Source organism: Leucopleurus acutus, assembly GCF_964270905.1.
Source record: "Leucopleurus acutus genome assembly, chromosome: 5".
NCBI lineage: Eukaryota > Metazoa > Chordata > Mammalia > Artiodactyla > Delphinidae > Leucopleurus > Leucopleurus acutus.
Window position 1 is genome coordinate 82,354,218 of NC_139147.1, and position 12,788 is coordinate 82,367,005.

At 43.1% G+C, this 12,788-nt stretch overlaps 1 protein-coding gene across 1 annotated transcript in view; it reads left to right on the forward strand.

Moving 5' to 3' along the window:
• Positions 1-5,249: 5,249 nt before the first annotated feature.
• Positions 5,250-12,788, forward strand: part of LOC309962595 (UPF0524 protein C3orf70 homolog) — a gene marked incomplete at its 3' end in the record, with an annotated part of 98,843 nt that continues 91,304 nt past the window's right edge. Inside the window, exon 1 of the mRNA XM_082840468.1 lies at positions 5,250-5,458. Coding sequence (XP_082696594.1) covers positions 5,263-5,458 — 196 coding nt within the window. The 5' untranslated portion in view covers positions 5,250-5,262. The remainder of the gene's footprint in view (positions 5,459-12,788) is intronic.

Below are 12,788 nucleotides of genomic sequence, written 5' to 3' on the forward strand. Positions count from 1 at the left end.
AGCAATGCTAAATAAGCATCCTCCTTCCCCGGAGAAGACTTCTAATTTTGTTGCACCTCATTTGGAAGGGCTTCTCCATCCATTTCATCATTCTAATTGCTTTAATATGACAAATTGACCAATTACTAGCAGGTTATTTATAACCACGGTGGAATTAGTTGCTTGGTTCAATCAAGCAACCAAAAAGTAACTGATTTGTAATGACTCGATTTATCAAAGTGTTCAGAATGGTTGGTGTGTGTAGACAAAACTTACATTAGCATTAGACAAATATGTGCAATCAGATAAGAAGGGACTATCTGACTATTCACAAATGACATCTGAACCCAAAAGGATTCTAACCCTAGCTAAGTGGACAGGTCATAGTTTTAAGTGCTAAGAGATGTTCTGGAAAACCTTCTTTTTTGTTTTGCTGACAAAGAAACTGAACCCCGGAAAGCATAAAGGATTTGCCCAGGTCTCCAAGCCAGAAAAAAAACAGAGCTTAGACTTGAACCATCTGTATTGTTCTGATGCCCAGTCCTAGAGAACTTGTCCCACTGTGCCTGTGGCACTGTGACATTGAGCAAGTCACTTCGCCTCTTGAATACTCAATTATTTGCCTACAACATGAGAGAATTGGGGGGTGTATCAGTTAGCTTTACTCTGTAAGAAACTACTTACTCGAAACTTAGCAGCTTGAAACAACAACTGTTTTATGCAGCTCCTGATTCTGTGGTGTGTCCTTGTGGTTGTTCTGTTCAAGACTGGCTCAGCAGAGCTCTACCGGACTTTCTTATGCTTCTGGGATCAGCTGGTTGGTCTAGGATGATCTAGTATAGCCTCACTGATGCTTCTAGTGGTTAATAGACGGTTGGCTGGGAATTGTCAACTGGGGGCACCTCCATTCTCCTCCACAAGGCATTTCACCCTCCAGCAGGCTTGCTCTGGCTTGTATACATGTTGGTCTCACAGTTTCAAGCACAGAAAGAAAGGGCAAATCCCAATGAGTATGTCCTTTGGAAATCTTTGCTAAGCATGTTTTCTATTCTCCCGTTGGCTAAAGCAATTCACATGATGTGGTATGTAGCTTCTGAAATGGCTCCCAATGATTCCTGCCTCCTGATATTCATGTCCTTGTGTAACTTCCACCCCTTGTTTGAGGGCTGGACCTACTGACTTGCTTCTAATGAATAGAATATGGCAAGAATGATGGGATATCACTTCTGAGACTAGGTTATAAAAGACTGACACTCTCTGACTCTTTTTACATGCTTGTTCTGGTAAAGCAAGATGACTTATGAAGAGGTCTATGTGGCAAGGAATTGAGGGTACCTTCCAGCCAACAACCAGTGAGGAACTGAGACCCTCAGCCCAACAGTTCTTTAAGGAATCAAATCCTTGCAAACTAGTCACTGAGGGATCTTAGAAGCAGATCCTTCCCCAGTTCAACCTTCTGATGAGAATGCAGCCCTGGCCCACACCTTCATTGTAGCCTTATGAGAGACTTTGAAGCAGGGGACCTAGCCAAGTCATGCCTGGAGTCCTGACCCACAGAAGCTGTGTTGTGTTAATTTTGGAGTGATTTATTACACAGCAATAGCTAACTAATACACGTAGCTAAGCTCAGAATCATTGCGGGAGGGAAATATTCAAGGATATGGTTACAGGAAAAGTAATTATAGGAATTATTCACACGCATTTACAAACAATTTACCACAGACGGACTTTTTCCAGGCTTTGGGAGTCTGAGATGGAATAATTTCCACTACTTCAATGACTTATTCTCTGCATTAAGTATTGGGAACAATATGGTGAACAAGACAGAGGCCATGTTCCTGCCCTCAAGGAGCCTACAGTTTGTAGCAGAGGAGGGGGGATGAGGAAAGACATTAGTTCAATAGTTCCTTCTTTAATTATGTGTTTAAAGTTGAGTTAAGTGATACAAAGGAAATGTGTATATAACTTAGTTTGGGTTGGTCAGAGAAAACTTGAGGAAGTGGCAGATAAGCTAAAGAGGTAGGCAGGAGAGAAAGAGACAGGAAAGAGGAAAATTCCAGGCAGCAGCATTCTTAAACGGGAGCCGGATAGGTGGTCAGCAGCTATGGAACAAGTTCATACTTATGGTCAAATTGTATCCTGCTATGTGATAATTGTATTGTGACTTATGGTTTTTAAAAGTTCATTTAGAAATAGATGTTTAAATATTTATGGATGGGGCTTCCCTGGTGGCGCAGTGGTTGAGAGTCCGCCTGCCGATGCAGGGGACACGGGTTCGTGCCCCGGTCCGGGAAGATCCCACGTGCCGCAGAGCGGCTGGGCCCATAAGCCATGGCCGCTGAGCCTGCGCGTCCGGAGCCTGTGCTCCGTGTCGGGAGAGGCCACAGCAGTGAGAGCCCCGCGTACCGCAAAAAAAAAAAAAAAAAAAAAAGCTTATATCCCGACAACACATTCCAAAGGCTGTGTGTATACACGTTTGACAGGTCACAGCACATATACCTCCTCCCGTCCCACTGCAGACAATAGAGGTTAATAACATCTTTAGGGCAAGGGAATGGAATGAATTTTATGTTATAGAAAATGTAAAGGCTTCTCAGCTTCAAATCATATGGCTAACATAAAGTAGGGTATTTGGGTAATTTACCTTGCCTCCTCAATATGACACATTACTTCTTGTGCTCATTTTTCACTAGCTAAGATGGCATGATTTCATATAGTAGAATCTTATATGGTTCACCCTAGAGTAAAAGCCAGTGGAAGGATTCTGTTCAAATACTAGTTACTGAAAGAATTCTGTTATAAAACCTTATATAACATGGACAGTATTAGAGTGAATTTATGGGTTGGGGAAGGAGAAAAATAGGGTAGGAGAGATGGGAATCCCCTTTTCGAAAAATTCTGGTTTGGCTTGCTACAGCAGTAATGGATTATGAATTTCTTGGATTAAATTTTTCCTTCCTTTTATTCATGTTATTCTGAGGTGGGTCAGACTGTGAAATTAACAGCAGGGATGGAGAAATTTTATAAGTCAGGGATGTACTTCCTTAGGATTTTTTTTGGTGGGGGAGAGGGACGCCTGGGGCTGTAGCTGAAGATATGATGCTTCATGTTTATAACTGTTTCAGTGTTAGGTTATTGGAGGGAACCATATTTTGAGATTTTGATTCATACCTTTCTTGAAAATACCTTTGCCACCAAATTGTCTCTCTTCAGCCCCTAATAAATGAAGCCTTCACTAGAGTCAGACATATGCAAATTACATTTCCCTTCTTAAGCCAAGGTTAAATATAAGGGAAGATTGCTTATGGCAGTGAGGATTTTCAAAGCTTGAAGATGAATTTGGTTATTTCAAAACCATGATGAGTCTCCTTGTCAGTGCAAAGCAGGAAAGGAATAAAGTGATGGAGAAGGTGGACCTGGGCATAAACATGTTCCCACACAGCATTTGTACTGAAAGGCTTTGTTGTTGTTCCCTGAACCTTGGCAATTACAGGCATTTTCCTCTGCTCTGAAAAATGTTTGGCAAATAGCAAGAGGAGGTCCCCTCCTTTTCTGTGTTCAAGGCTGGGTTCTGGCCTTGTTGCAGGGAAACGCTAATTCCCAACTGTGCTCCCCGGGAGCAAATGGTTTGTTTTCTCTTCACTGAACCCTGCCCGGGGTGGGCTCTCAGCAGCGGAGCCTAGCATGGAAAATCTATTTGGAGCAACTTGTCCTCAAGAGGGAAGAAGGCAAGCTGATTGGGTGGGAGAGTTGCAGTCACCTTCAGGGCCAGCTACACCTGCTGGCCAGGGTGGGCATTAACACACAAAGGCACAGAGTCCATGGCAAACACGAGTCTTGTTTGTATGCCCACAAACACACATACTGCACACACCCAACTCCACCTGCATACACCGCACACATACACTCAATATGCCAGTCATATGCACCACACTGCCACATACATACCACACACACATACACACATGCTATGTAACAACCGTGCCCACCGCACCCCACGTACACATGGATACACACATACTCAGCTACTCGAATATCACACACAGAACATATACCCTACCACACATAAACACACCACTGACACTCCACATTGGTCACATGCATCCATGCCACATACACGTGTATACACACCTCATATCACACAGTTCACATAACAGTCACAGGCATCATGCACACCACACATGTACCATGTACTCACTTAACAACACATCCAATTACACACACACACACCACACCTAATCCACATAACAAGCATACACGCCCACACATCACATACACGCCAAAATACACACACGCAACACATTCCACATACCAGTCCCGTGCATCGCACTTCCCGTGCATCTCTTTTACACACACACACACACACACACACACACACACACACACACCACGGCACCCAGCTTGGTTACTTTCCCCCTCAGCAAGGCGGGGCTGCAGCCTCGGGCTGAGACCTGGGCGAGCGATGGTTACCAGGGGCCGCGAGGGGCTGGTGGCTGTGCGTGGCCCGGGACGTGCGCCCCAGTGGCCCTGCTGGCAGCAGGAGGCAGCCCCGGGGGAGCGCGCGTCTGTTGCGTGCGTATTTGCACGCGCCCCCAGGGGCCTGGGTGCCCAGACCCTCTGGGGGATGTGTACGAGGGCAACGTGGGGTGCGCGTGGGGAGAGGCTGTGCGTGTGAGAAAGCCTTGCTCCCAGTTGCGCAGGGACCAGCCCACTGGACGTCTGGGAGGGCGTGTCCTCAGCGTGCAGAGCCCTCTGCGGATTGTGGACGTGTGTGTCGAAGGGGAGTGTGTGTGGGGACTGAGTGTGGGAAGTGTTCCTGGAAGCTGGCCTGCGTGTAAAAACCGAGCCGCCGAGGTGGGTGTGTTCCTAACGGCCCTCCGTCGGTCGGGCTCAGCCTCTGAAGACCGAGTGTGCGGCGGCTGCGGGGGACGCCAACGACCCAGCACCCAACCCCGGCGTGTGTGAGGAGGCGGGGTTGGCGGAGGGACTCGTGGCGTCTGCCGGGGTCGGCGTGTGCGCGTGCGTGTGCGCGTGGGGGCGCGGTGCGCGCCACGGCGGAGGGAGGGAAGGCGGCGGCAGGCCCAGACCCCGGTCGCGCCCGGGGCGGCTCCTGTGCTAACCTGGGGCTGCTGCGCTCCCGCCGCCGCCACCGCCACTTCCAAGCGGTGGCGTGACTCCCAGCTCGCGCCGCGCCCTCCCGCGTCCTCAGCCGGCTCGGTTTCCTGCCCGCCCAGACGCCGCTCCTCCTGAGCTCCGGGTCTCGGCTCCGCGGAGGGAGAGGAAATGTGTGCGGCCGCGGCGCCGGCGCCCGAGCGCGGTTGGAAGAGCGAGAAAGTGGACGAGGCTCAGGCCCTGGCGCGGAGTTGCGCTGCCCGCAGACCCGACTTCCAGCCGTGCGACGGGCTCTCAATCTGTGCCACGCACAGCCACGGCAAGTGCTTCAAGCTGCACTGGTGCTGTCACCTCGGATGGTGTCACTGTAAGTCGAACCTCATGTCCCCGCCTTTCGCCGCGGTCCCGGGGCGCCCGCCGGGCCGTCCGGGGTCGCGGCAGGGACTCTGCGGCCTGGGGGGCTCCGGGCTGGGCCGGGGCTGCTCTGCCGCAGGCCAGGGCCGCCCTGGGGTCCGGGCGGCGGGAACTGCCCTCGTGCCGGACCAGTCGGGTCGGCGCTGCCTTGGCAACGAGATGAAATCCGTGGGGAGCCTAGCTTTAGCCACTTCTACAAAAGGGGATCTATCTACCTGCCCCAGGAAAATGGGACATGTATATATTAAAAAAAAATTTTTTTTTCCATTTCGTTTTTCAACCGAAACTACCAGGCAGTGTGTTGAAAAAGGGTCGACAGCAGTCAGAGTTGACGACAACCGAAGGGGAAGCCTTTTTTCGGGGCTGGTGGTTAAAAGATGCTCCCGTCTTTTTATCACTTTTGTCTTAACAGGCTGCTATTTAAAAGAAAGGGAGCCCTTGGAATTCCAATCGTAGCCCATTTCTTGTATCCAGACTGAGAAAGTGCTAAAGTGTGAGGGACTGCTTCCAAGAAGTTAATATTAACAGTTTGGACGGGTGAACTGTTTGAATACCCAGTTCCAGCATATAGAGCCAGTGTATTCTAGAGAGTGTTTTAAAATTAAAAAATAAAATGAATGAAAATAAGCTTCAATAATTTTAAACCAATTTATAGAAGTAAATGGTCTAGACCTTTCTCTACGTTTATCCCGCCTGTGATTTTTAAAATGGATTTAAGGAACCATTTAATCAATTTCATAATTTGATTAGTTCATGGTATTTGGCCTACTGTATCTGGTGAATTATTTCTTTTTAGAAATATATTCTAAACTTAGTTTCCACATAACGTTATAGTAGAGGGGTTTGGAGTGCTTATTTAGGACACAAATTCTCAAAGTGATCTTAAATTAAAATTATTTTTTCCTTGTTGGTTAGAAAAAAATGGCTTCCAACAAGAGATGCAGTACATAGCAGATCCTTATTTATATTAATTGAACATTATATATTTCTAAAAATTTTTTTCAGACTTTTTATTTTGAAAAATTTCAAACATGCACAACACTGAAAGAGGATCACTGTAGTGTTACACACCTAGATTAACAACTGTTAACATTTTGCCACATTTGTTTTACTCTGTAGACTTGTTAAAAAGTTTTTTTTCCTGGTTTTTCTGTTCTGAACATGTGCCAGTATGGTTATGATCCTTTGAAGACAGTGACCCATAGAAGGGTACAGCATATCCCAGTTGTGGTCTGATCTGTCCAGAGTTAAGCAGGACTGCTGTCACCCGTGTTTGAGATACTACTGCTGCAGCTAGCATCACATTAGTTTTTCTTGTTTCCACATCATATTGAGCTTGTTGCTGTCAGGTTGAACTAAGCTTGATGTGAACTAAGCCATTAAGCCTCTTTTTTGTTTGTGTGTTTGTTTTACATTTGTGGCATAAGTTACAGCGCTTGCCTATCTCACAGTTATTTATGTGTATTTGGATATGGGTACTCACTGATCCCTTAGATATATTTTCCTCTTATTGGTAAAATTCTTGAACAGGGAAAGGCCACAGATGAAAGTCCTGAACTGCCCTTCAGGTTGATAACAATTCATTAATGAGCACTTGTTGTTATGGTCGTTAAACAGTTACCTCACTACCTAATTGTACCGTTATCCATCTTCTGTTTATCTTATCCATATGGGTGTAATGAGAACCTGGTCAAATACTTTGTTAAAATTCTACCAACATACTACTTTTACATCTTTTTGATGTGTGATGTCTGTCCATCTGTAAAGATACTTTCGTAAAAAAAAAAAAGAAAGGAAATTAATTAGTCTGGTATAACATAGGTTGGTTCCACAAATGCTTAACGTTTTCTTTTCTAAGTGATTAGAAGCTATTTTTTAAATAATTTGAATTTAGAAAAGGATGGGCATTGAGTATACTGGACTGTTGTCAATTCTTTCTAATTTTTTTTTTTTTAAATCAGGCCTACATTTATTTCCTCTTTTCTAGTCTTTGGCAGCCCTCTGGGTCTCTGTGCTTCCTCCGCTGGCAGTGGTTCGGTGATCACATCGAAGAGCAGCTTCAGTTCGTTAAGAGCAGCAAGGTGCTCTGTTACAGTGTCCTCACCTATACTAGGCACCAATTCTTTCTACCTTTTTTAAGCCCAAATATTATTTTTATTGAACAGAAGCAGAGTTAACGTATTTGAGAGGTTCTACTTCTTTTGGCATTCATGAACACAACATCAGGCCTAAGCAGAATTCCTTTAATTTTGTTGAACATGTATAGAGCACCTTCTCTTCATGAGACATTATTACGGAAACAGGAATACAGATATGAATATAGCTGGATCATGCCCTGTAAGCAGAGTGTAAGGGTGTGATGCATGCTGTATTTATTTTTGTGTTCCTTTAAAATCACAAGTGATATGGGTGAAAAAACTACCAGCTTGTTCACCAAGTCAGAAAATGCTAAAATAGGAGGACTACCTTGAGGTGCTTGAGAGGAAATTCGGAACAAATAAAGAAAAGTCAGTTTTATATGGTTGATGTTAAACTTGTGAAGTTTATAACCTTGTGAAGTAGAAAAGGCTGAAAATACACACTTGTTCATGAAAGACATAAAATATGTGTATGTTGAAAGATGCAGTGCTTAATATAGAGGAAATAATTAGTATATTAGGGTAATAACTGATTTTGAGGACTATGGGAGGAAAACTGTATGTGTTCTGTTGGTGTCTCTGTCAAAGACAGATTATTGGGCTGAATAAACTGTGACCCTGAATCTGTAACTTTATTTATTTATTTTCCTAGTAAGGAGTGATATTGGGTTGAATTAACGAATGAACGAATGAAGGATTCTAAGAAGAGTTTTGAGAGAGAAAAAGACATGACTTGGATAGGGAAGAGGAATGGGAAAGAATAAATCATATGCAGAAATTGTAAAGTAGATTTTTTTTGTGGCTTGAGTAGGTAGAATATTTAGAAGAAATAAGAAATTTGATTGTTGAGATAGATGTTAGGGAGGGATGAACAGGCAAGGTGGGGAAGTTTCAGTTGATAGAGACCTTGGCATGATAGTGATAAAATGGGTAGTGGAGGAATGAAGTCAGCAAGGGAGATTATTTTTGTATCAGTGTAAAAAATAGGTTGAAATTCATGCAGCAATATCCACTTAATGGAAATTGGAATAGATTAAATTTGGAAGGGGAGGAAGAGGAGTTATAAAGGGTAACTTCTAGATTTCTAGAATTTTGCCTTATGCAGCTTGGATGGATGGTGATGCCATTCATTCACTAAAAAAAAATACTGGAGAAGAGCTAGGTTTGGTTGATCATGGAATCATGAACCCACGAAGACCATGAATCCAGTTTTGTACCTATGGAGTTTAAGTTGCTTTGTCATAGCATGGTGATGTCAGTAGGCAGTTGGATATAGGGGATCTGGAACTTGGAGAAGTCTGCACTAGAGATAATGTGGAAGTCATTTACTTCTTTATAGATTGCAGTTGTAACCATGATGAAGCATGAGATTGCCAAGGGAGAGACTACAGTATGAGAAATGAAGAAAACCATTAGGCTTTCCCTTTAGAACACTAACATTTAGAGGCTGGTTGCAGGAGGATGAGCTGGCAGTAGAGTCTGAGAAGAGATGGCCAGAGAAGAAAAATCTTAAAGTGTGGTATTGCAGAGGCCAAGGGAAATGAGTACTTTAAGAAAGAGTATGAAAATGAAATCAGTTTTCAGCAGGTTATTTCTTAGATATTGGTGAAATCTAGAAATAATGATTTTCTTTATTACTGATGAAGAGGATGAAAGGTTTAATCCTGCCACAGTAACTTCAGGAATATACTTAATTGCATTATTAGTCAAAGCTGTTTGAGATGGTGAATTCTTCAAGGTAGAAAGAGAAGAATAAAATGGCAGGAGAATTAGGACACAAAGGTAATAATTAATATTTATTGAGTGATTACTTTGTGCCAGAGTAAGATGATTATGCTAAGCACTCAATAGCCAGTTATGTCATTATGTCCATTCTGTAGTGGAGGAAAAAGGTTTAAAGGAGTAACTTTCCCGTGGGCACATAGCTAGTAAGAAGTAGAGCCTTGGATTTGGATCCATGTCTATCTGATTCTAGGACCTGGACGCTTAACCACCATAGGTACTGTGGAGCAATTTAAAGTTAATGAGCAGGGCTTCCCTGGTAGTGCAGTGGTTGAGAGTCCACCTGCCAATGCAGGGGACATGGGTTTGAACACTGGTCCGGGAAGATCCCACATGCTGTGGAGCAGCTAAGCCCGTGTGCCCCAACTGCTGAGTCTGCGCTCTAGAGCCTGCGAGCCACAACTACTGAGTCCACGTGCCACAGCTACTGAAGACTGTATGCCTAGAGCCCGTGCTCCGCAACAGGAGAGGCCACCGCAGTGAGAGGCCTGTGCACCTGAATGGAGAGTGGCCCCCGCTCGCTGCAACTGGAGAGGGCCTGCGTGCAGCAACAAGGACCCAACACAGCCAAAAATAAATAAATTTTAAAAAAAGTTAATGAGCAAAATCAACAGTTTTTAGGCTTTGTTAAAACCAGTGATGGGGAAAGTTTTTAAGAAATGGGTGGCAAATTGTATCAATTGCCATAGTGAAATACAGAAGAATGGGAACTGTAGAGAGGTCACTGAATATGGTGGGGAATGAAGTCCAAGTTAGGAGCTATCAAAGCAAAAGTGATTAGAGGGTGTCGGGGTGGGTGGAGGTGGGGGAGTGTATGTGGTATGATGTTGGTACCACCAGCAGAACTCAGCTGTATTGGCTTAATAAAATCACACAATAGGTGAGCTCAGTTTTCTGCATCTTAAAAGATGCAGACATCTCAAAGACATCTTAAAAGATGTCTGTCTTTTTCAGGTTGAAAGCAGGAAGAGTGGCACTTGATGTAGTCTAATAGATGATATTAACATATCTAAAGAAAGACTTACAGCAGAAGGTAGATGGTCAGCATTGAATTATAGAAAAATGGGTGTTGGAGAGGCAGAATTTGGAAGTGGTGTTTGCAGACTGTTCAGAGAAGGTGGCACTGCCTAGAGGCTTAAACGTCTGGTCCCTGTGACTGGACTGTCCCAGCAAATGTTTGGTTATAATTTGGCTTCTTATTTATAGATTTCCTATAGGGAGGGAAAGAGCTGATTAGAGGATTTAACTGTCAGGAGGGCAAATACACTTCTCTCCACTAGTTAGTATATTAGCATTGTGGTTTTTGCGTTACTCTATTTGTTCTATTTTCCTGCTTTACACAACCCCCAAAATCAAGTTCTGACTTCCCCAGGGTAATGCCAGTCGGTTTTCCTAAGGGGCAACTCAGTCATATCAATAACAGAAGCTACAGAAAATATATTTAAGGTTGTTTGACTGTGAAAACTAGCAAAAAACGGAGTGGTAGTTTGATTAGATGGAGGAGCCAACTGAAGCTTTTTTCTACTAATGAGGGTTCTTCACATGCCTGGTGGTTAAAGGAAGAGGATACAGGTGTTACCGTGCAAAGGTGAAATCAAGTTCTGAGTGAGTTTCCTCAAAGCTTTTCCAGAGAAAGAGAAAGCTGATAGGTACTTTTCCATCCAAGTGGTGCTTCAGTAATGGACACACACCAACTTCAGTGATAACAGATAACACACCTGTTGCTTATATGCAGGCACAGTTGTAACCTTTTTGCATGTGTTAGCTCATTTACACCTCACAACAACCTTATGAAGTAGGTACTGTTATTCTCATTTTTTAGGTTAGGAAACTTGCCGAGTAGCCCTGGCCACATGTGGTCAATGTGCATTAGAATCTCACAAACCGGATGGTAACCAGGTCTCTGGGTTTCTTGGTTCCACTCAGGGTACAGTGAGGAGGATTTCAGCTATTTAAAAATTTTTTTCAAACAAGGAGGATTTAAATAAGTAAAATGAGAATGGTTTCTGATTTTAAGAGAGGGGCAATTATATGAATTGTGAACGTTTTTGGAGTGGTTGCAAACTCTATAAAACTATGCTTTTAAAAAACATTTGATAACGTATTTGTATAATATGAAGGTTCAGTCATGTCACATCTTCAACTGCTCCCTAACTGGTGCGAGCCCTTTTTTTGGTTAGATTTGCATACATACCATTAATTATTATTAGTTTCCAAGCCTGTTGAACTTAGGGATTTGAACCAAATAGCTTTTGAGGGCTTTTCTATGATAATTTCCTACATTATAACACCCTCACTTTAAGTTTGTTTTCTCATATTGTGAAATCTCATTAATTTACAAGAAGTAATATTTTCAGAGAAATTAAGTGTTATTAATTCCAAACAAATTCAGGAACATATGTTTAACAGCTAACAGTTGTCTAGTAGAAGACGTGTTTCCTCGAAAAATAAGGAATGTTTTATACATAGAATGTGGAAGGCAGAGTGTAGTCCTATTAAGGGCAAGGGCTGTGGAGTCAGACACACCTGAGTTGAATCCTGGTTCTTCCATCCATTGGCAGTGTAACTTCCGATAGGTTACTCAACCTCTCTCAGCTTCAGTGTTCTCTTCTGAAAAACAGGACTAAAAATCCTACTTCACAGGGTTGTTGTGAATATTATATGATGTAAAGCAGTACTTAGTACAGGTGTTCAGCATCAGCCCCTCCTCAAAACAAACAAACAATGGAAATACTAGGTAGCCTAGTCATCCTGAGGGCAGGCTCTGGAGTTGGGCTTTGTGTTTGAATCCTGGCTCTGCCCACTTACTAGTTATATGGTTTGGGGGAAGTTACTTAACCTCCGTCTTTGTTTCATCTTTTTTTTTTTTAACATCTTTATTGGAGTATAATTACTTTACAATGGTGTGTTAGTTTCTGCTTTATCATCATTTTTAATATGGGGATAATAACATAGTTACATGTTATTGTCATAGTGTGATGATTGTCAAAGTCCCCAATTCCAACTGCTTCCCCTTCCAAAAATGTCCTGGTTAACCTGGAATTCACTTTGTAACCATACTCATTTGTTCAATTACACACTTCAACACAATACAGATGGTAAAAATATACATTTCAAATAGGATGACATTTAGAAATCGAGTTTTTAAATTGCCCTCACTGTTGAAAGGTTTATTTTATAATAGTTACTTTGTGATGATTATCTGCTTTTTATCATGAAATCTTATATTGTACTCCCCACTCCCCTACTCCATCCTATTTTCCCACCATTGTTAAGCAATGGATAGTTCTGGTTAATCAGGTATACCAGTTAGTAGAGAACTGTCATATCAAACATGGGTTAACACGTTTCAAAGGATCAGAA